Source organism: Lepidothrix coronata, unplaced genomic scaffold, assembly GCF_001604755.1.
Source record: "Lepidothrix coronata isolate B3197 unplaced genomic scaffold, Lepidothrix_coronata-1.0 Scaffold140, whole genome shotgun sequence".
Lineage (NCBI taxonomy): Eukaryota > Metazoa > Chordata > Aves > Passeriformes > Pipridae > Lepidothrix > Lepidothrix coronata.
The window spans coordinates 349,906-370,489 of NW_016690320.1; the positions used below are offsets into that span (position 1 = coordinate 349,906).

General features: G+C 39.9%; 1 protein-coding gene across 1 annotated transcript in view; it reads left to right on the top strand.

Moving 5' to 3' along the window:
* The window catches only part of THSD4 (thrombospondin type 1 domain containing 4), a 97,939-nt gene that overhangs the window by 22,856 nt on the left and 54,499 nt on the right, over positions 1 to 20,584 (top strand). Inside the window, exon 2 of the mRNA XM_017827545.1 lies at positions 19,225 to 19,429. Coding sequence (XP_017683034.1) covers positions 19,225 to 19,429 — 205 coding nt within the window. The remainder of the gene's footprint in view (positions 1 to 19,224; positions 19,430 to 20,584) is intronic.

A 20,584-nucleotide genomic window follows, 5' to 3' on the forward strand; every position in this document is an offset into this window, starting at 1 on the left:
ACTGTAGTCAAAGCCTGCAGCTCTTCGTACCTGAGAGTGTCATGTCTGTACAGTTGGCCAGTGATTGTACTGTGGTGGGCACTGGAGGAGGTGTTTAGGAGAATCAGAATTAAACAGCATTTCTAAATAATTTAGCACGATTTCAAATTCAGAGAGAAGTTGTAGGCAAGTTAGAGTCTGATGGGGATGCAGAAATTCTCTCAACTGTGTGTGCCATGAAAGCTCAGATGAGTGCACGTGCTTCAAAGAGATTCTAATGCTGTTTTGATGAATAGCATAAAAATGATTGCAGAGGTTTTGAGCTGTGGCCTTCTAGAAGGGAGAACAAGCAGGGCAGTCCTGGGCAGGAGGAGGGTTGTCTGGGGTGTCTGGCTGAATGTCAGAGAATCTGCACTGTTCATGCTGTGATGGGCTTTTGTGTTTGCATTGGACAGCTGGAATTGCTGCACCAAAGCAAACATCAGGCAGGGCTCCTGCTGGTTGTGTAGGACCAGGTCAGTAAATCACAATCCAAGGGCACTGGGAAATGTAGGTAGGTGATACCTGCATCTCATTAGCTGCTGCTGAATTATATTATGGAAAAGTGCTACATTTTTTTCCACAGAGTTTGCCTGATGGAGAAATATGTGGGGTTTTTTCCAATAAATGAAGTAGCAGAATTACTGTGGAGTTCAGTGCCCGGATAAGAAATTTAGGAGGTGAAGCACAACACTTTTCATCATTTCTCTCTCCTTCCCCCCTGCCATGAATAAACAGATACTTGAGTGATAGAGAGAAAAGACTGGAGAAAAGCAAGCAGGATTGAAAAAGGAATGGGACTGAAATCCTTCACAGCAGCTAGCAAAGTAATGTTTTTGCCTTCAAGCCACAGTAAGTACAATAGAGCTAAGTGAAAGAAATCAACAGTTTTCTATTTGAAAAGCACTCACTGGCAGAATAATAAATTTTAAAAAGACAGAATTAGATGGAAGAAAATCCTCAGTTTACAGCCAGAGGAAAAATTGTATTTATTTCCAGCAAGAGCCTAAATGTGGATCTGCCTTGAATAGAAATGCAGTGTTACTTTGGCTTCCTTAATGTACTTTATCAGGCACTTGGACAAGAGAGAATAAGGCTAAAGAGTAAGAGCCCTAGAAGAGTTGTTTTTGTGATTTTGCTGGGGATCAAGCATGGGCAGACTGTGATTAATCCTAGCTGTCATGTCTTGGCACAAATAATGTGTAATAATTAAATTACATCAGTGAGTTTGCTGGTACTTTGAGTGAGAGATTTTGAAATGTCTAAAGTACGACTGAAACTGAAATTGTGTTTAATTGGTGCCATACAGTGAGTGAGTGAGAATATTACATAATCCCTGAGGGCAAGCTAATTTACTAACACATGGATTGTACATTCTAAGAACACAAGTGCTGGGAAAAAGATGCATGTGCTTTGCTGTTAGCATGAGAAATACAATAGATTCTAGTCTTTACTACAGAAGTTAAGCTAAGGAATTACCTCCCACTGCTGAATATGAGTTTCTTGAAAGAACAGCTCAGTTCTTGTTGGTGCAAGACATCAGTGCTTGACAATTCCTTGGATTTTGGGGTGCCATCAAAAGAGGTAGGGATTAAAGACATCCAGAAATGTCTTTCTCATTCGGAAAGAATTGTTTCTTACCTGCTGGTGGTACCACCCCACCTACTTAGTATGGAATCAGTGTTGGGGTGTGTCACTGCACCTTGGGAATTAATATGGGGTTTGGGTGGTGGGGATAAAGAGAGTTTGAGAGCTTATTGAGAGATGAGGTTGAATATTGTCATTTTCACGTGTTGAACAGTCATATAAGTTTCTTTGTTTTAAAGAAGGAAAGCTGCAAACCCCTGCTCTCCCAGGGGGGTTCATCAGGGAATCACCTGGACTCTCATAAAGGCCAGCAAGTGCTTCCAAGTCATTAGATAAGAAGCCTCTGGGTATCAGCTGTTTGCAGAGCAGATAAAGTGTAAGAGGCAGGATTCTCTGTCCTTGTCACCCACGGACTGTGTGTTCCTCACTCAGGTACAGCAGAACCAGCTTCTGAGCTGGTTGTGTGCCTCACTGCCAGGCTGTTCTCATGCATTTCCCTGACAGTAGCAGTTGCAGGCCATGTCTGGAACTTACTTGAAGCTCTGGAGCATGCACAGTATGACTGGGGGGTTTTTAGTGTTGTGCTGCCCAATTTTTAAGTTATGTGTGTTGACTGGATGCCATGGTGATACTCAGGGGTTTAAATCTCGACTAGACATGGGCATCTTTTCATAAGAAGAGAAAAGATCCCATCCTTGATGCTGTCTCAGTCTCCGTGCCAATTTTGAGCCCCTGATCTTAAAAAAGTGTATTTCTGAGCATTCCTGAGTAAACCAGTTATAAGTTCTTTTAAAAACTATTTGCAAAACACACAATTTTGTTTAATCCTAGTTTTTGGAAAAAACCAAAATTATTCTTGTGTTTATTTTCTTTGAAAAGAAATGTTCAGCTTGTTTCTAGTCCCTGGCAAGGAAATTTTCAGTGTGGGTTGTTAAGTTTTGGCAGAGCTATAGCTGTCTAAAAGCAACAGGGATATTATAGGAAAGCATTTGAAAATATTAGCCATTACTATAGTTACCAGCTCTGCTTGTATTTCTTTCGGGTTTTTTTAACTAAATTGTAACTTGAAATATTGCTGGGGATGAAATTGTATCAGGGCAAGTGGTCTCAAAGGTGGGCACACCAAGGTGCAGAGGAAGTAAAGCCCTAAGGGCAGCACTGCAGGTCAAGCACAGGTCACAGAGCTCCTGGGATTCCTGGGAGATCCCCCAGGGATCCAGTTCCTGGGTGCTGCTCTTGGCACCTTCTGGTTCTCCCCAGCACAGTTCCAAGAGTAACACACATAATTAAACCCCTGGAGGAGGGGAAAAAAGGCAACACAGCAACACTTGTTGTTGAATTTCAAATTTATTAGAATTAGAGGAGTTAATTACCGTTGTCCCAGGAGATAATAGAGAACAGTGTATTCTGTGCTGCCTTTTTTGTGAGCGACATCATGGATAAAAAAGAAATACATGCAGTTGAAAGAGAGGGCTAATGAGTAAGTGTTTATTGCACAGATATAGTCTGGCTGTGTTAGCTGCTGTTTCAAGATCAGACATCTGTCCTTAAAATATTTTGCTGCTTGGAGGTTTTTTTCTTTACCTTGAAATAAAGCCAAGTTTTTCCTTCATAAAGGAGAACACTTGAATAAACACAACCTGAGTATAAAGCCAGTTGGGACTAGTCTGCTGGCAATGGCCAGAGTTCTTTTCACTTTGGGAATTATTAGAAAGACAGTGAATCTGACTCTCCCCTCTCAAGGGTCCCTCATCTGCTCTCTGTTCTCGACTTCTGTACTATTAAGCAGCATGGAAGAGTCAGGGGTTTACAGGAATATTACACAGGGACACTTCTATATATTGTCACCTCTTTTTCAGAAAATGCTAAGTATTTCTTTCTTTTAACCTTGAAATTGCAAAAGATGCAAGTGTTTGTTAAACACAGTATACTCATAGGGACATTATTTATACATACCAAGCAGGTAAAACTTGTAAATCTCCTATTACAGAACAAGGACAGTTGAGAAGTCTGTGTGGCTTAGAAAGCTGAGGTTTGTGTATTCTGGGGGGCAGTGTTGGAATTCAGTGGTACTTAACTATGAATTAGATTCTGAAGAATTTGGCACACTCTTTTTTCCCCTAAAAAATTGCTTCTCAAATTAGGATTCTCTGTATGTTAGACCAGGACACAAGAGTTGTAATGCTACTAATGGCTGAAACCAGTTAGTTCTTTCCTTTGTCCTCAGTTATACAAAATAATTCTTCACTGAGACCTCTTGCTTTCTAAGTTTGTGGACGTGAGGGAGTGTCTACATAATACAAAAAAAACCCCTACCCTTTTTGGTATAATGAGAAAAAGCATTTGGAAATAAAACCCCCAAGGTTCAAGTAGACAAAACTAACTGCTGCATTTCCATTTCTTTTCTAGTTCATCCAGTTTGTCATAAAACTTGCTGCACAATCCCTTCTTATGTAATCAGTGACACACAGAATGACAACTCTAGTTCCTCTATTTTTCAGCCTTTCCTTTTGAAATATAAGAAAATGCTGTTGTCAAAATTCTTTTTCAAGTAAGGAAACAATTTTTTTTAATGTTCTGTCCTCTAATTCATCTTTGCTGAAAAAGAAATCCAAATATCTGATCCATATATAGGTCACTACTCAAAACAGGAACCTCAGGTTTACAGGAGCCTCAAATTAAACTTGTTTAAGTTGTTGTGGCAGGAGTTTTGTTCAAGTAGTGAAGAGGATGGAAGGACATAGCAAATACATGGTGACTATGTGGTGATTTGGGGCAATAAAAAAAAAAGTAAAATTCCTGAAGTCTGATCTTCATTGCATTTATATCCATCTTCTAGTAATCTAGGAGGCATTGTGTTACATTCCTTTTAAGTGTTTTCCCATTTTACAATAAGCTATCCTTTACAATAAGGTTTTCCCATTTTACAATAAGGTACATAAGATTTGAAATTCAGATGACATTTGACATAACAAAACTTAAACTCAGATTTGTGTATTTGAACAACTGTTGAGGCCACCGAGGAGATTCTCAGTAGTTCTCAGGTGCCCCTGGTTTATCTGCCTTGATTCTCACCCTTTCACTGACAACCAAAGGAAATCACATCTGAGGTTGAGTTTGTGATTGTCTTTCCTATAGCACAAAAATGGTTTGAGAAATGTCTTGAATCGAACTGCAGCTCTTTGAACTGAAGTGCTCTGGGAAAAGAATTAGATTGGCTATCTCCAAACCCAGAAAAGAATCCAAATGTTGTGGCTGTGACTTTTACAGGGCATTCCAAATGGATGATGCTTTGGGGAAAGATTTCACCTTTTAAAACTGCCTGCAGCTTTCATATCTATTTGGACCTGTCAAGATGTCAAAAAAAAAAAAAAAGAAGAACAAAGATCTTGAGAAACAGTTCCAGCAAAACAGGGAAACGGGGTTTGAGATCCAGAACTCTTAAGTGATTTGAGGAAAGGTAGTAGCAGAAGGAGTTGCCTTCTGGAAACATTTTAGACCAAACAATAGAGTAAGAACAGTATGAGGGAGAGTGAACTCACAAATGATTGGGTCAGTTGGGAAGGTGGTGCAGTTTGCATTTGTTTGCAGGTACATCAGGCTTTTGCTTAGTGTGCCAAAATTAACCAAACCTTTAATGAGAAACTGAGAAAACTGTGATGTGGTTGTGGCTCTGCCTGCAGAGAGCCTATAGTGATATTTAAAACAGGATTGGGCATCTGAAAAGTGTGCATTCCTGAAAAACATCTTAAAAACAACTAGCTTTTTAAAAACTGCTAGATGTAACAGCCTTCTGCATAGGCACTAAAGCAAGGAATATTCAAAGAATGAGATTAGAAGTAGTTTGTTCAAATGAACATAATGACTAAAAAAAAATCTGAATTCCAATTTAGATGTAAATTTTCCCAAATCTCTGTTATGTTTAGAGACCACTTTCAAGTGTTACTAATCTGCTCATGTATGAATAAATACTTTGTCATAATTTATACTTCATATGACCTTGTGCTTGAGCATCTCAGTTCACTTGTAATGGGTGTAGCTGTTTCAGTACTTTTAAAAGGGGAATCGAGCTCACCCAATGCCTTTAAGCTCTTTGAAGAGGTACATCAACAAAGTGGGACAAGGAAGATCTTACTTGGATTTCTCCAGCTTCTGTGGAAGTTCCCTTATTAAAGAAGTTAATTTGTGATGGGATAAGAGGAGAGATCATACTGTAGATGAGTAACTGGTTAAGAGAAAAACTCAAAGCATTAGCACATGTGGTTCTAAGGTTTCTTAATGGAAAAAAAATTATTTTTATTCCTGTGTCTTGGCTTAGGCTTACAATGTTCAGCACAATTAAAGGCAAGTCATCTACAGAAGAAAAGACAGCCCCAAAATAAAAAACCCATAATGATAGTAAAGTAGTTGGTCATTCAGGAAAAAAATTCAGATGTTTTTATGAACATGCCAGCTCACTGTAAAATAGCAAAAAAGCTAATCAGAAGTTAGGAATTAAAAAAGTGAAAAACAGAACAGGTTGTTCACTGTGTGTTTCTGTGTAAGGGTGGGGACAGATGGACAAACATACGTGTGGTGCTTGTGCATCTCAGCTGCCTCCTCAGATGGGACCCATCAGAACTGCAGTTCAGGCAACAGAGATGACCAGGGAATGCAATAAAATAGGCAGGAAAATAGGCTGGAAAAACGATAACTTGGGTGAGGATGATGGAGTGAAGTCCATAAAACTTGAGAGTTCCTGGAGAATGTGAGAAGGAAAAGCTGGTCATTGCTGTTCTCAGTACAAGCTCTACGAGGCACTGGCAGAAGCTGCCTGGTGCTGTTCTCAAGAGGAGGTGATGTGGAGGGTGGTGGATCTCACTGACAGAGGAACTGGGTCTGCTGCATTTCAGGAAGGAAGCTAAGCATGTTCCATGAAGGACCACTAAATGATAGAAAGACATTACATTTGTCTTAGGAAGTCTTTGGGCCTCAAATAAAAAATACAGCCTGGAAAAATATTCTGTCCAAATAGCATATATTTTTCCAAGTTCTAGGATCCCTCTTCTGCGTCCATGTTTGATACCTTTGGTCTAACTTGCAAGGACTTTGTGTTTCTGTGTTCTTGAGTAGAGAGGAAGAGTTTTGGTGATGGAATCTAACCATTCAAAGGGCCTGATCATTGACTGCCTTGAGATTCTTCTGAAGCTCTTCATACTCGGGTTTTTTTGCTACCCTGAATATCTTCACATTAGCTAGAAAATACTGGGAGCCAGGAATTCCTGGTGCAAATGAAGGATGAAGTCATTATTGACAGGATGGTGAAGTTGAGCACACTCTTCTGAGGCAGGCATTAGGCCCCTTTTTTTGCCTTATTTGTGTGCCAATCAAAATAGAGAAATGTGTGCAGTTTTCCATTACTCAGGGACCTTGTCACTGATGGTTTGCACATTTTCTCTCTGATTAACAGAAGTAAAAATATTTGAAAGCTTGCAACATTGAAATAGGTCAAAATATTAAATACTTATACCTGACCATAAGTCTTGATCCTGCAAATATTAAGGAACTACTGGAAAATAAGAAAATACTAAAAATTTTCGAAGGGAATTTGTTTTAGGTCTTTAGTGATAACGAGGTCTCATCACTGTGAATTCTAATATTTCTTACTTCTTCATGTCTACTCTGAGACGTTTAAAACAGCTTAGTTAAGTAGCAGCTTTAAAAAACCTTTAGGTTTCAGGAATAACTCTTTTGTAATACAAGCTGCTAAATGTGACCCGTTCAAACCCCATGAAGTCATACACAGGTAACTGAGAAAGGAACTTGGCACGTTCAGAGGCATTATCTAGAGCAAGATCATTCTTCACTTTTGGATTTCTGTGAGAAACTGCTTCACTGTTGGCTGAAGAGGTTTAGAAGCCTAGAAAAAGGATATTGGTCTATAGAAAAATCAGCATCCTAAGAGTTGGACTTTACCAATGAGGAGAACAGATAAATTATGAAGAACCAAATTCCCTGGTTTCTGGCTTCAAAAAATGCCACTCAAAACATAAATCTCATTATCTGTTAGTGTTTGAGCATGAAAAATATGTCCTGATTAGTCCCATATAAGAATCCTATTAAAACAAGTAAAAAAGAGGGCTGGTTTTAGTTAAGTGTTTTTTCAGAACTTTATTCTGTCCATCTTCACATATGAGCTCTACAAGTAGGGGTGGTGTGCTGATACTACCTCATTCCGTTTCTGTTACCACAAAATCACATTGTAAAAAGGAAATTCATCTCTGCAAATAATTTTCAGAAGTAGGTGAAGATCACATAGCAGAGGAAACTTCCCACTGCAACCAGTTGTATTTAGAACAAAGTTTTAGTGTGCTGTATAGTTATTTGGGCTAAACTCCTTTAAACCCAGGAACAGTAAAGTAATGTTATTTTTCCTTTTAATCGAATGGGATGTTTTAAAGTGTGCATTGATGAATCTCAGCTTAGGACTTTGGCACAAACCTTACAGCAACCCCGTGTTCAGAACCAAGCACTAGTTGAATCCAGTCCTTGCTGGTTGAAGAGCAAAGGTCCCTTTCAAGATAAATCTAAAAAGCCTGACAAATGATCAGGGCCTCCTGAGATCCTGCAGAGAAGTGATCTGCAGCTGTGGGGAGGCTTCCACAAAGAAATGTTCACAGGTGCTTGTGTTCATAGGAAATGGGTGTTCCTCTTTCTGCTGGTTGTGATACAGGCACACACTTGGAAGGAGCTTTTTATGCCATCACATTCTCTGCTCTTGTGGTCTCCTCCCTCTTGGATTCACACATTTCCTTCCCCTACAGCACTGATGTACAGCCAAAAATCCAGATGGCTGAATGGGAAATGGACCTTGTGCTTAACTCATGTAGCAGAGCCAGGGTGCACTGCCTCCTTGCCTAAATTCTGCTCAACAGGAGTATGTAAAACTCCAGAACATTTAGATTCCATGTGTTTTGCAGGGCATTTGTAAGAAGCTCCCCTTCCACCTTTGTGTTTTAAGGGCTATTATTTTTTATAGGACAGGCAGAATTTTAGTATTTTAGTGCTGCGATCTTGTGGTGGTTTGAGACCCTCAAAAATCCAATTTCCAAGTCCAAGCCCCCCTCCCACAATTTGCTTCAGTGTGAGAGGGTTTTCAGACAAAACACAACTACTCAGCATTGGGGGAAGGGGTAAATACTTACAAGGTTTGTTTACATACATATATATAGGTAACAACTATCTCTTCTACAATGAAATAACATATTTACATTAGATTAAATTTCTCTTTTTCTTCAACAAGAGTCCAAGAAGAAAAGAGAAAAGTCCTTTTGTTGCTTTTCAGGTCACAGTTCCTTCAACTTAGTTTCTGTGGTATTAGTTAGTGTCCTTTATTTTTAAGGCAGCAGGTTTGCAGAATTTATTAATCTCTTTTAATATACTCAATATCTTATCAAGCTAGTTGCATATAAAGTGATCTCTACTATATACATTACAAAATAGTGCTTTACAAGAATAAAATCTATTTAGTTTTGTTTATTTAAAAGTAGGCAACTTGGACCTGTATGTTTGAAAGATTTCTTTGCAAGCATCTCAGTTACAGCTGCATATATTATATAGTTTCTTTAAGAAGAGAAAGCATTTGTATTTGTGTAAATAGATAAATTTTGTGTCTTTGGGTAAATCACCCATGTTGTTTAAATAGATGCTAATTGGGGTGATACCATGGAGCTGTTCAGCACCAAGGATGGAGAAAATAGAACTGTATTGAATGGAGGCTTCCACTGCTGGCTGTGACATTGGAGATGGAGTGGCTGCTCTGCCACTTCTGATTTTTCCAAAGAAACAAATTGTACTCAAATGGACAGTATACCGGTCCAGTTTTCCATCTCCTCTTCCTAAAGGGCAGGATAAAAACAGCATCAAAGAGGTCACCATGCCATAGAACTTCTGTTCAAACAATCAGATACCTGCTGTGGCAGCAGTGCCTCTCTCACTGCTGTGTAGGAGAGGTGAGTGTTTGCCTGTAGGTGCTCAGGAGGCTGTTCTGAACTTCAGTCATAACTAAAACTATTTGTGGTCTCTTCCTGAGGTTGTCTTCAAATGCTGTTACTGCTTGTTTATGCTCTTCATGACGTTCATGAACCAGAAAGTAATAATGGTAGGTATTGTAAGAGTCCAGGAGAGAACTTAAAATGCAGTATTTTGAGGCCAGCAGGGAGCTGGTGTGTTGTGTTCAGACACAGCCATACCTTTGGATAGATTATATTGTGTTTTACACTTGTTCTCTGAAGTATCAAGCTTTTGAAGAGAATTGTGGAGAGCCTGACCTGGGCAGGGGGCATTATTGCATCAATAACACCGAGATATGATCAGGCTGGTGCTGACGTGCATTAGCTCTGGCCACTCAGATGAGAGGTGTTTTAAAAAGGCATAGAACTAATATCAATTACAGAAACTGTATTACTTTGTTTAACTGTTTCTTGTCATTGCCAACAAGGTCAAATTAGGCTAGATTTTATGAACCATTTCATGTATTTTCAGACTGCACTGTTAGTGGTTCAGTATGTGTGTACATCCAAGCCCTGTCTGCATTTTTGAGGGCTTTAGCCTTCTGATCCACATCATAAACGTACACTTTGTGTACAAATCCTGGGAAACAAGATACCATTCCTAAAGAATATAATGTGTGGAGTTGGTATCTGACCTTAGATATGAAATGGTTTTCTGCTTTACCAGTTGAGTTGTATAAACAGAAGCATAGAGTTTGCTACTCTTGCTGAATCTTTGATATCAAGTAATCTGATATATTTGCAGCAGATCAATATATTCAAGCAGACGTGAGTGCTTTGTTATAGTGATTTAGGAATATTTTTTTCAGATTAGATTTAGTCTGGTCTTGGACTAAAGCAGCTTTACTGTCCTTGTCGTTTTAAGTTTTCTGCAGTGAAAAAGCAATTAGTGCGTTTCAGAGATGCACATACCATTTGAAGCTGTTGTACCTCTTGAGCTTTAGAACTTTCAGGGTATGGAGCTTCCAGCTGCAAATTCAATGTTTGGTTTAAAAAAAAAACAAACCCACAGTCTTTCAATTTCAGGTACTTTTTTTTTCTCTCACGGTATTCCCATCCTTTATGAATAGGAGCAGTCTGATTCCCTTGAAAGTGTGAAGACCCAAAACTGAAGCCCCCCAGCATGCTGGATGTGCTTCTGAATGCTCTGGCAGCAGATGTGTCTGGGAACAGACTGACCCAGGGTCCAGGCATGGTGAAATTAGTCTCCATCTATGTTAGGCTCGTGTGCCTGTGGTTGGATTCAGTGCCCAGAGCCTCCTGGGAATGCTTAGGACAGCTTTCTTCCCCCCCAGGCAGAAATGAGTGCTGATGACTGAACTGTGTGTGATCAAATGAGGAAAGGCCCACCAGCCTTGCACTCCCTGTGTGTGCTTTCCAATGGGATATTTGTGTCCCGGTGAGGGATCTTCAGCTCCTTCACTGGTAAATGCTGCCAACGCGGCCACCTCAAAACACTTGGGTAATAAAATCCTTTAATAAGCTCTTTGTAGAGTGGAGGGCTCAAAACTGAGTATTTATCTTGACTTTGATAAGGTGACAGCCAGCAATGTTCTGGTTCTATTTCAGCTTTTTGTTGCAGCAGCATCGCTGGAGATGGGGCAGATTTCACCCACCTTGCTGGGGTTTGTGTGTGGGAGAACTGCAGGTCCCACTTATAGAATCTTTCCTTAGAACAAAAATAACTTGAGAGAAGTTGTTTTGCAAAGTGCCAGAGGTATCAGTGTGAGATGCATGCTTTACATTTTTAATCCCCTTTTATTAGCTGTTACTAGTTGATATCTTTAAGGGCATCTTTTCACTTGATTACTTTTCCTGGATGGCTTTCCTTTTTCCATTGTAACAAGAATAAAACCTTTTTGCTCTCAGGTAATTTTCTAGCCAGTAAGAAACCACTGAAGGTCTTAGTGAAAGAGTCTTTATATGTCTTTATGTGAGTGGCTTTTTTTTTCCATTGATCCGGTGCATATCCAGGTACTATAAATGTCATTTGAATTCTTAAGGTTGTCAAAAATGAATAGCTTGCTTCTTCTTGCTGTCTGAAATTTATCTGACAAAATGAAGTTCAACATAAAGCACAGATAGGTAATGAAACCAGCTATTGTGCAGGTAAGAGAATCTGTGATTGATTAAGTGGGCGACATCTGGATGTGACCATAACCTATTCGTGAGGGGCTGTAAATAGCATCAAAGATTTGTGAGGGTTAGGTCTGTGGGCAGCAGGAAATATTTGAAAGCCAAAGCAGGATCAAATGTTTAGGTAAAAATTATGGTTATAGCTTACCACAAATCAAGTGAGAGCCATTAGAATGTTGTTTGTTATCCTGTGGTTGAATGTAAATTCTCAGCGTTGCTCCTTTGATTTGTAAAGCAAATGAGGGTTAGATTGCAACCTTGAAGACATGTGAGATGCTGAAGTGAGACAAGCAGGCCCTGCTGACTTTGTTGTGCTCTGCCTTTGGAGGTTTTCTGGAGGTACCTGTTGCTCCACAAGCATAGCCTTGGTTCCTCACTGCTGAACACCTTGTTTTGTTCCCACTGAAGAACGTGCACCACCAAACCTTGCACTTGTGTTTGTACAGGGGAACTCCCTCCCACAGTGAAGTGCTTCAGCCCCTGGCTGTGTGCTGGCCTTTGCTCGCTGTTCTCTTGGAATGCTACGGAGCACAAACATTTTGGCTCCCTCAGGGAACAGCAAAGCTGAAGGCAGTTCTGGAAATCTGTATCATTCTTCTCATTTACAAATGGCTCTGGCAAGCGAGGTGTGCATTTGGTGGGAATCCTACTCCTGGTATGACTGGCATGTGCTGGCTATTGCTCTTTAGCATCATTACATCTCCATTGGTGCCTCATTTAATACCTGTCATAGACAGATAGAAATGGAAGGGATTATATTTATCTGATTTTAGGAGTTAAATTTATAAGTTCATGCGTGAAAGTCAAAGGTTTTAAGAGTGGCCAGAGAAAAGTAGTATTGTTATCCTCAGCTGCTTCACACATTGAGGAGAGAGCCACCCAGCCAATCTCCAGGCAACCTTGCTTAAGTTTTGGGGGGAAAAAGAAAACTAATGTCCTTCCTAGTGGAGAAGAGAGAGATTTATTGAAGATAAGAAACAAGGCTTGTGATGGAAGTATCAGAAACTGTCTGGGAAAACAATCTAAATCCACTAATGCAAACTGTAATTCTGAGAGATGAGGAGCCAAAGCTTTGAGATGCCAAAGCAGTATGTGCTTTGTTGTTACTAATCTGATGGACCTCCTGCCTGGAGGGGAAGGATTAAATGAGTAGCACGTCTGTGAGCTGCAGTTGAGTGAAATTAGTGAAGTTGGGACTTTCTTAATTTCTCTTGCAATGCCTTCTTTATCCAGGCTTCCTTGTATGAGTTCTCAAGGGGGAGCCTAGACTGTAAACACCAAGTTAAACCAAGTGTTTAAGGACTTAGTTAGTCCTTCTAGTCCCTCCAATATCATAAATGACTTTGTGGATAAACTAATACCTTCTGGAGTGTCCCATCTTCATGTGATTGCCACAGAACCCCCCAGACAGAGCTGCACCTTTGGTTTTGTAGCCAAGTACTTCACCAGTTCTGGTTTTCCCAGTGATTTACACACCATTAGGATCTCATTTTACTAATATTTACCCTCCATTTTTCCTTAAGTTAAAGTGATTGATCTGAGAAAAAGATTATCATTATCAGTGTTGGTTTTTTTTTAATACTCTCTCCTCAACATTGTGCATCAAATGTTTCTAATCAAAGTGAGAAATGTAGAAAGCTCAAGCTGCTCAAACAGGGATTAAAACTCTTGTGTCTAATATATCTCTGTGTTTGCATTAACTAACCTTGCTGGTGCTCATTTGTTTTTCCAGTTTACTTATTTGAATTTCTGTCTGTTTGTGGATTGTAGGGTCACATTCACCCCCTGCTGTGAATTTGAGCTGTTGGACACAGAACAGACTGAGGGGGATTGATCTTCTGTGGGTGTACCCTGAAGTGGGATAAGGTGGCTGAGTTTATGTTACTATAAGCTCCTGAAAGTTGGAGTTCTGAGTGGTACTGATAGTATAAAGGGACATCCTTTATAGTTTTATTTCTCAATTATTTGCTTACATTGTCATTACCCTGGGAAAAAACCACTTTTTTTATAGTGTTGCTTTGTTGTTAAATAACTAAGAGTTCTTAAACATAAAAGTTCATCTGGAGAAAATGAACAATGGGCTGTTCTTGACTAACATCCTTGGCCTTTTTTAAATTTTTGAGTTTGTTGTTTTAACTTTTTTTCATTTCAGTGAGATGTCTGTGATACGAATTTGGCTCTGAAAGGGATGCTCAAGGCTTTCTTTTTTAGAAAAAGAAATCTGGTATTAAAAGAACAGTGAAAGGATCTTTCCTGTATGTTTGTTTTAGTTTAAAGACGGAACTATGAGAGCTGCTAGGGAGAAAATTGACTCCGTGTCAGACAGACCCTAGTGCATAAATGAAACCTTAATTCTTGAATTATAAATGTATAAAGTAAATTATAATGTATATGAAGTATAAATGTAGATGTCTACTTGTAGACAGTATCAAGTTTACTGCCTGTTCTCCAGTGACTGGCTCAGAAAACTAATAGAGATGGAACTGGAATTAATAAGAGATTAGAAAGAACCATTGCTAGTTAGTGGTGCAACTTTGAACAGAAAATAAGAGAAGGAAGCAATGCAGATCATCTTAAAAGATGTAAAGTGGAAAAAATTGGTAACTGGTGTTGTTTGATTTTGATAATCAGTTAATTTTTTTGTGGTTTCACATTTCTTGATATCATTTCCTGGTATTTTCACTTTTCTTGTTTTGGAGAAGGCAAAGTTGGAAGAGGGACTTGGTTAAGGAAAACAGGATAAAAAAGGGGAGTAAGGTTTATCTTTGACACATTTAGAAGCTTTTAATACTTTCTCTCCAAAAACATTCTGAAAGTCAATGCCTGGTACAGGGAGTCCAAAATTGGACACAGTATTCCATTTGAGGTTTTTCTTGTGAAACAGAGGACATAATCCCCTTCCTTGACCTTCCAACCACCCCTCTGCTGGAACAGTCCATTGTGCAGTTGCTGTCTCTGCTGCAAGGGCACGTTGCTTGTTCACACCCAACTTGTTGTGCACAAGATCCCTGAGGTCCTTTACTGCAGAGCTACTTCCCAGCCTGTCCTGGTGCATGGAGTTATTCTGTCCAAGGCACAGAACTTCCCATTCCAACTTCCCGTGGTTCCTGCCTGCCCCTTCTGCCAGGCTGTCAAGACACCTCTGAGCAGCAATCCAGTCCTGCTTCCAGCATCTCCCTGCAGTTTGGTGCCACCTGTGCATTTGCTGCCAGCACACTCCTGTCTGAACATCCAGGTCACACAAGGAATGTTTAACAGTATTGCCTCCAGTATTGCCTCCAGTATCCCTCCCAGAGAGAGGCCACTGGGAAGTGCCTGTCAGTTGGATTTTGGAGCAGAATCACTAACCATTAAATCTGGCAATCCAGTGGTTTCCCACTCACCTTGCTGTCACCTTTCCCAGTCTGGATTTCTGCAGTGTGGCTTTAAGACCACTGTGACAGATGATGTTGAAGGTCTCACTGAACCCAAGGCACAGAACATCCCTCCTCCACTTACCTGCTGAACTCACTGAACCACAGCAGACAGCAGCTTGTTCAGGCACGACTGGACCTTGGTATGTCCAGGAGGGTTGTTCTCTTTTTTTTTTTTTTTTTTTTTGTCCTTTATGTGTTTAGAAATGACTTCCAGGAGGATCAGCTCTGCAGTCTCCTGAGGGCTGTTAGGGTGACCAACCTGCAACTGAGTCTCAGCTCCTCCTCCTTGCCCTTAATGCAGATGGATGTGGCAGCTGCTTTTTGGGCACTCCCACCAACCACCATGACCTCACTGGGAAATCATCCAGCTCTGTTGGCACCCTTGGTTGCATCCTGTCTGGTCCCAAAGATTTGTGTACCTAAAAGTTCCTCAGGTGCTCCTAAACCTGATCTTTCTCATTCCCACAGATTCAGTGGGAGTGATTAATTTTACGCAGAAGTTCAAGTGAATGGAAAAAAAAAATATATATATATACTTCTGTTTGACACATTTAAGTCCAAAAGTCATTTAAACTTGCTAGTAAATTTTGCATTGTGAAGACCATGGGATTGACATAATTCTGCCCTGTCAAGTCCATAAAGAGCCTGACCCTTGTGACTTGGCAGATTTCCCATTGATGTCAACTTTGAAGTCAATGAGGATTCCTTTGGAGGACAGACACCAGAATTTGGATTAAAACATTTGTTTATGATTGATAAATGAAGTCCACCTGGTGACCAGACAAGGAGAACATATGATGCAAGAAATAACAGTTTGAGAGGTTCTCCTTCATTTCAGTTTTGTACAACATTTGTATTTCAGATTAAAATACATCCCAAACCAAAAGAAATCTTTGGATTGACTGAGATATTTTAAGATCCTGTTACCAATAACAAAATGACAGCAGTTGTTACTCATGTGATAAAGGCTCATTTGAAAAGAAGTGCAATACAAACTTTGTGTAGAGGTGTAAGAAATTAGCTTTTTGCCTTTTTTTTTTTTTTTGCAAAGACCTTCTGCATTTTGATTTCACGAGGATTGTAAGTGCCACCTTGTGGACATCATTATTCTTGTATCTCATAGGATACAAGTGGTGAAGTAGAATAATAAAATGTAATTTCAAAATCTGTGACAGAAGTTATTTATGTTTTCTTTGAGGATCAGGGGATTTTATTTATTTTCCAGTATTGTTAATTGATATGCTGAAGTTGAAGAACAAAATACCTTTGGGTTTCATGGCTGGGAATAAACCCAAACTCTACTAGTCTTGTTGTGGAGCTCTACTCCTTCATGATTTTTGCAGTTCTTGCTGGAATTCCTTTGTTGGTCACGCTCAGACCTTTCTCCTGAGTAAGACAGTGGTGGGATACACAGGAGTGAAATCCCAGATGTCTGGTGTTCTGACAGGCTCTTTTTGTTGTAATCCCTTGTCCTTGTGTGGAAGTGCCTTGGTAAAATGGTTCATGCCATTTCCTGAAGGGGAGCCCATGTCATTTTGGAGGGGTTGTGGTTTGTAGGGTTTTCTCTGTTGGCCATCCTGGGTCCCTGTGTTTCTGGCAGCTGCATCCTGCTGGTGCTGGGACATCTCATGGTGCTGGGCACATCAGCTGTGCCATGTTTCAGAGGGTTTGGGGAACTGTCTTGTCTCCAATACCCGAGCCCCACGATGTGTAACAGCAAACCCCAACTCAGGCATTTCTGCAGTTTTCAGAAATAAAACCAAATTTTGTACTGAGGAATACAGTGTTTCTAGTTGTATGCAGCTAATTTTCTGCTCTTTAATAACTTAAAGATATTGTCATCAAAGTAGATTAAGTATCTGCTGCTTATTTTGAAACTGTCTCTTGAGGATCTGGAGCTTCCTCTCTGGCCAACTCCAGTTCAAGCCTGTGTTCTAGGAGTAAATCCAGTTGGTTTGTCTGTGTGCTGTTTAGCTGTCAACCATTCCAACTGCTTGTGCACATCACAAATTCCTACTTATCTCCAGGCTATAATTAGGCCACAGCCAGTATCAAAATTCCAGGACATCAAATCTCTTCCTTGGCTTGCTGCTGAAGTGCTTTCTTATGTTGTCACAAAGCAGAAGCTGATTCATTTCATAGATAAGTTGGTTTTTAAACTGTTACAAAAAATAACAGTGTTGTTTTTGTGAAAACACAGTTGCATTCCTGGTCAGTGAAGAAGTCTCCAAATTGCCATCTCAGCTGCAGGGAAGGTGTTTTGTGGAGTGCACAAATGGTTACCACACCTGAGCTCCTGGGACAACAGCACATCTCCAGTGTGCGAGTTCACTTGTGTCCACTTCGGTACTGGTTGAATTCTTAAGAGAACATCTTCCCATTCTGTTTGAGAGTCCTGGGAAGTAAAAACATCTGACTTTATATGGAGAAGATACCTGACATGGCAAGAAAAGCTTAGAAATTCGGGTAGAATACAGGAAACTGTTTATTAAAATGAGGATGGTGGAATGTCAAATATGATTCTGTTAACAGAAGAACCATGAACAATGTAGAACAGGGGTTAAAAAGATAAGGCTCCAGCACTTGGTAGGTAAGATCAAAAATGATGGAAGAATTGTTGTTTACATGCTTTTATCACATTTCAACTTTAGCATAAGTGGATCTGGTATTTCCTTGATTTATCTGTTAACAATCTTAGATTTTTCCTTTTATCTGTTGCATTGTTGCTGTATTTTTAACTTATTATGACATCTTTCCTGACTTTCAGCTTTAGTGTGATCATGAATGATTTCTTTGTGCTTAAAAAAAGCTTTGCTTTGGGGTAGACATGAATTTATTTAATTTACTTTGAACTGCTACATTTGTAGAATGATAGAATGGTTGGGGTTGGAAGGAACCTTAAAGATCATCTAGTTTCAACCTCCAAATTACATTTCATAAAATAGGTGATAGGTTTCTGTCCTACTGGCTCATGTAATATTTCATTCTTATTTGAATGAGAATGAGAAGTTCTTTTTTGGGATGTGCAAGTTAATCATAGAAGTAGATGATAGGTGTTCATCATAAAACTTCCTTAAGTCTGTAAATACAAACCAGCAAGATCAATGAACAGAAATGTTTCTGTAAAACAGGAGGTAGTGCATATACTGTAGAGACTTTTAAAGTGCAGTAACTTGGAAAGATTTTTTTCTTGTTTGTGTCAAATCTGTAACCTTTTTTCTGCACTTTAATTTACATTATTTTAAATGCCCAGAGAAGCTGTGGCTGCCCCATCCCTAGAACTGTTCAAGACCAGGTTGGACAGGGCTTGGAGCAACCTGGGATAGTGGAAGATGTCCCTGCCCATGGCAGGGGGGTTGGCATGAGATGATCTTCAAGGTCCCTTCCAACTCAAACCATTCTATGATTGTAGGAAATGATTTATTTTGAATTATCCCATCCAAGTGGGTGCTACTGAGTGGGTTGAAGATTTTCTACTCAGTGAACTGGAGGATCCCTTCTCTAACTGTCAAGGTGCAGCATAAAGATTTCTGAGAAACCTCTTTTGGTGAGAATAGGCTGAGTGCTCAATTTTAGAGGAGATTAGGACAACACTTTATATGTGAAGTAGTTCTGCTTTTGTAAAAAGCCCGTTTCGAATCCTGCCATAATCACAGCTCTCCACCTCTTCTCTGGCTAGCAGCTGTGGGAGCTGTGTTGTTAAGAGGTTCTTCCCTTTCAGCCAAGGAGGATGCAATCAGTGGTGAACAATGCATTACTGTTCTAGTGTGTTCTTGTATTTTTGGTAGCAGGATGTAAAAACCTGTCAGCTAACTTGGAAACCCCGAGCCTATGAACCCTTTAGCTTTTCTGGCCTTTTCCCATTTGGATGAACAAAGGAAGACGTTGCTGAAATGCTGATTCTCAAAATGGTTTCACAACTGATTGTTCTCTGAAAGTCATGCTGTCCTTGGTTATTATGTCCATAGTCTGCAGTTGTAAGATCTTGGAAAAAGAAATCTTACTTTATTTTGCAGAGCATTGGCTGTGACGACTATCTGGGTTCTGACAAGGTGATTGACAAGTGTGGAATATGTGGAGGGGACAACACTGCTTGCAAGGTGGTGTCTGGAGTTTTCAAACACACGCTAACAAATCTTGGCTACCACAAGATAGTGGAAATTCCTGAAGGAGCTACTAAAATCAACATTACTGAGATGTCAAAGAGCAACAACTATTTGGGTAAGTTGCATCTCAGTGAATGAAGCCTTCTTTGTGCTCTAGTGCAACTGGGTGGAGGTTATGCCAGGAAAGGCCTTCTGAGCAGTGTGCAATACATGTCAAGAAGAGGAGGGAGAAGGGAAAAAAGTCATCAAACGGGTATTTTGACCAGAACTGTCTGTAATTCTCAGTTTTTCTTGCACAACAAACACCATAGACCTGTTCCCATGTATTCCCTGTCCATCTGACCTGGCTTTGGTATTTCCTATTAGTTGGTTCTGCTCTGGTGTTTTCCCTTCCTGCATCATTTTCCTTCTCTGAGCAGTCAGGAATCCAGCCAAGCATTGGTTGTTCATGTACATTGAATTGGGACTGCTTGAGGAGGAAAGAGCATCTTCTAATTGCCTAAAATTTCAGTTCTTTTAAAGTGAAAGAATGTAAAAATTGCATTGAGATAATTTGGTACTGAGGTGGCATTTGCAGAATCCAAGGTTATTTGTACACTTGCTTATTCTGAAGCAGGTTCTTAATTCAAAACCATAGATCATCCTTGAATATTCATATTAACATAACACCTTGAGGTATATTTCTAGATGTGTGTAATGGGTTACAACTTAGATTATGTGCAATTTATGCAGATCTATGTCAGTCTTGTGTGCATTTATGAACTGTGGCTTTCCCTGTTGTCACCTGTCCTGTTCCCAAGTTACAAAGCCCTTGGTTTGTCTATATTTGTGCATGTTTTGGAGGCAATTCTGCTGAGTGGACTGGAGAGAGAAGAGTCAGTTCAGATTTATAAAACCTGCTCCTCAGCCTTTACTTTCTCTTCCCCTGTTAGTCCATCCTTAGATTTGTCTTACCAATTGCTTGAGCAGATAGTAAAATTGGTGTAGTCTTTGCTAAAACTGTACTGGAAGTTCCAAACCCCAGTATTCCTGTTGGACAGCTGCTTTATCTCACTTGTGGCTGGTGAGCATCTCAGCTGCTGCTCAGGTACAAGAAAGGAAAATTCTTGTTATGGAATTGCTTCTCTTCTCTTTTCTACTTTGTTCCCCTTAATTCCTGCTGGAGCTGTACTGAGTTTTACAGGAACATTGCCTGTGGATGGGAGTTTATTGTGGGGAACAGTCTGAACTGTAATGTGAGCTCCACAATTGTACAAGGAAAGTGACCCTT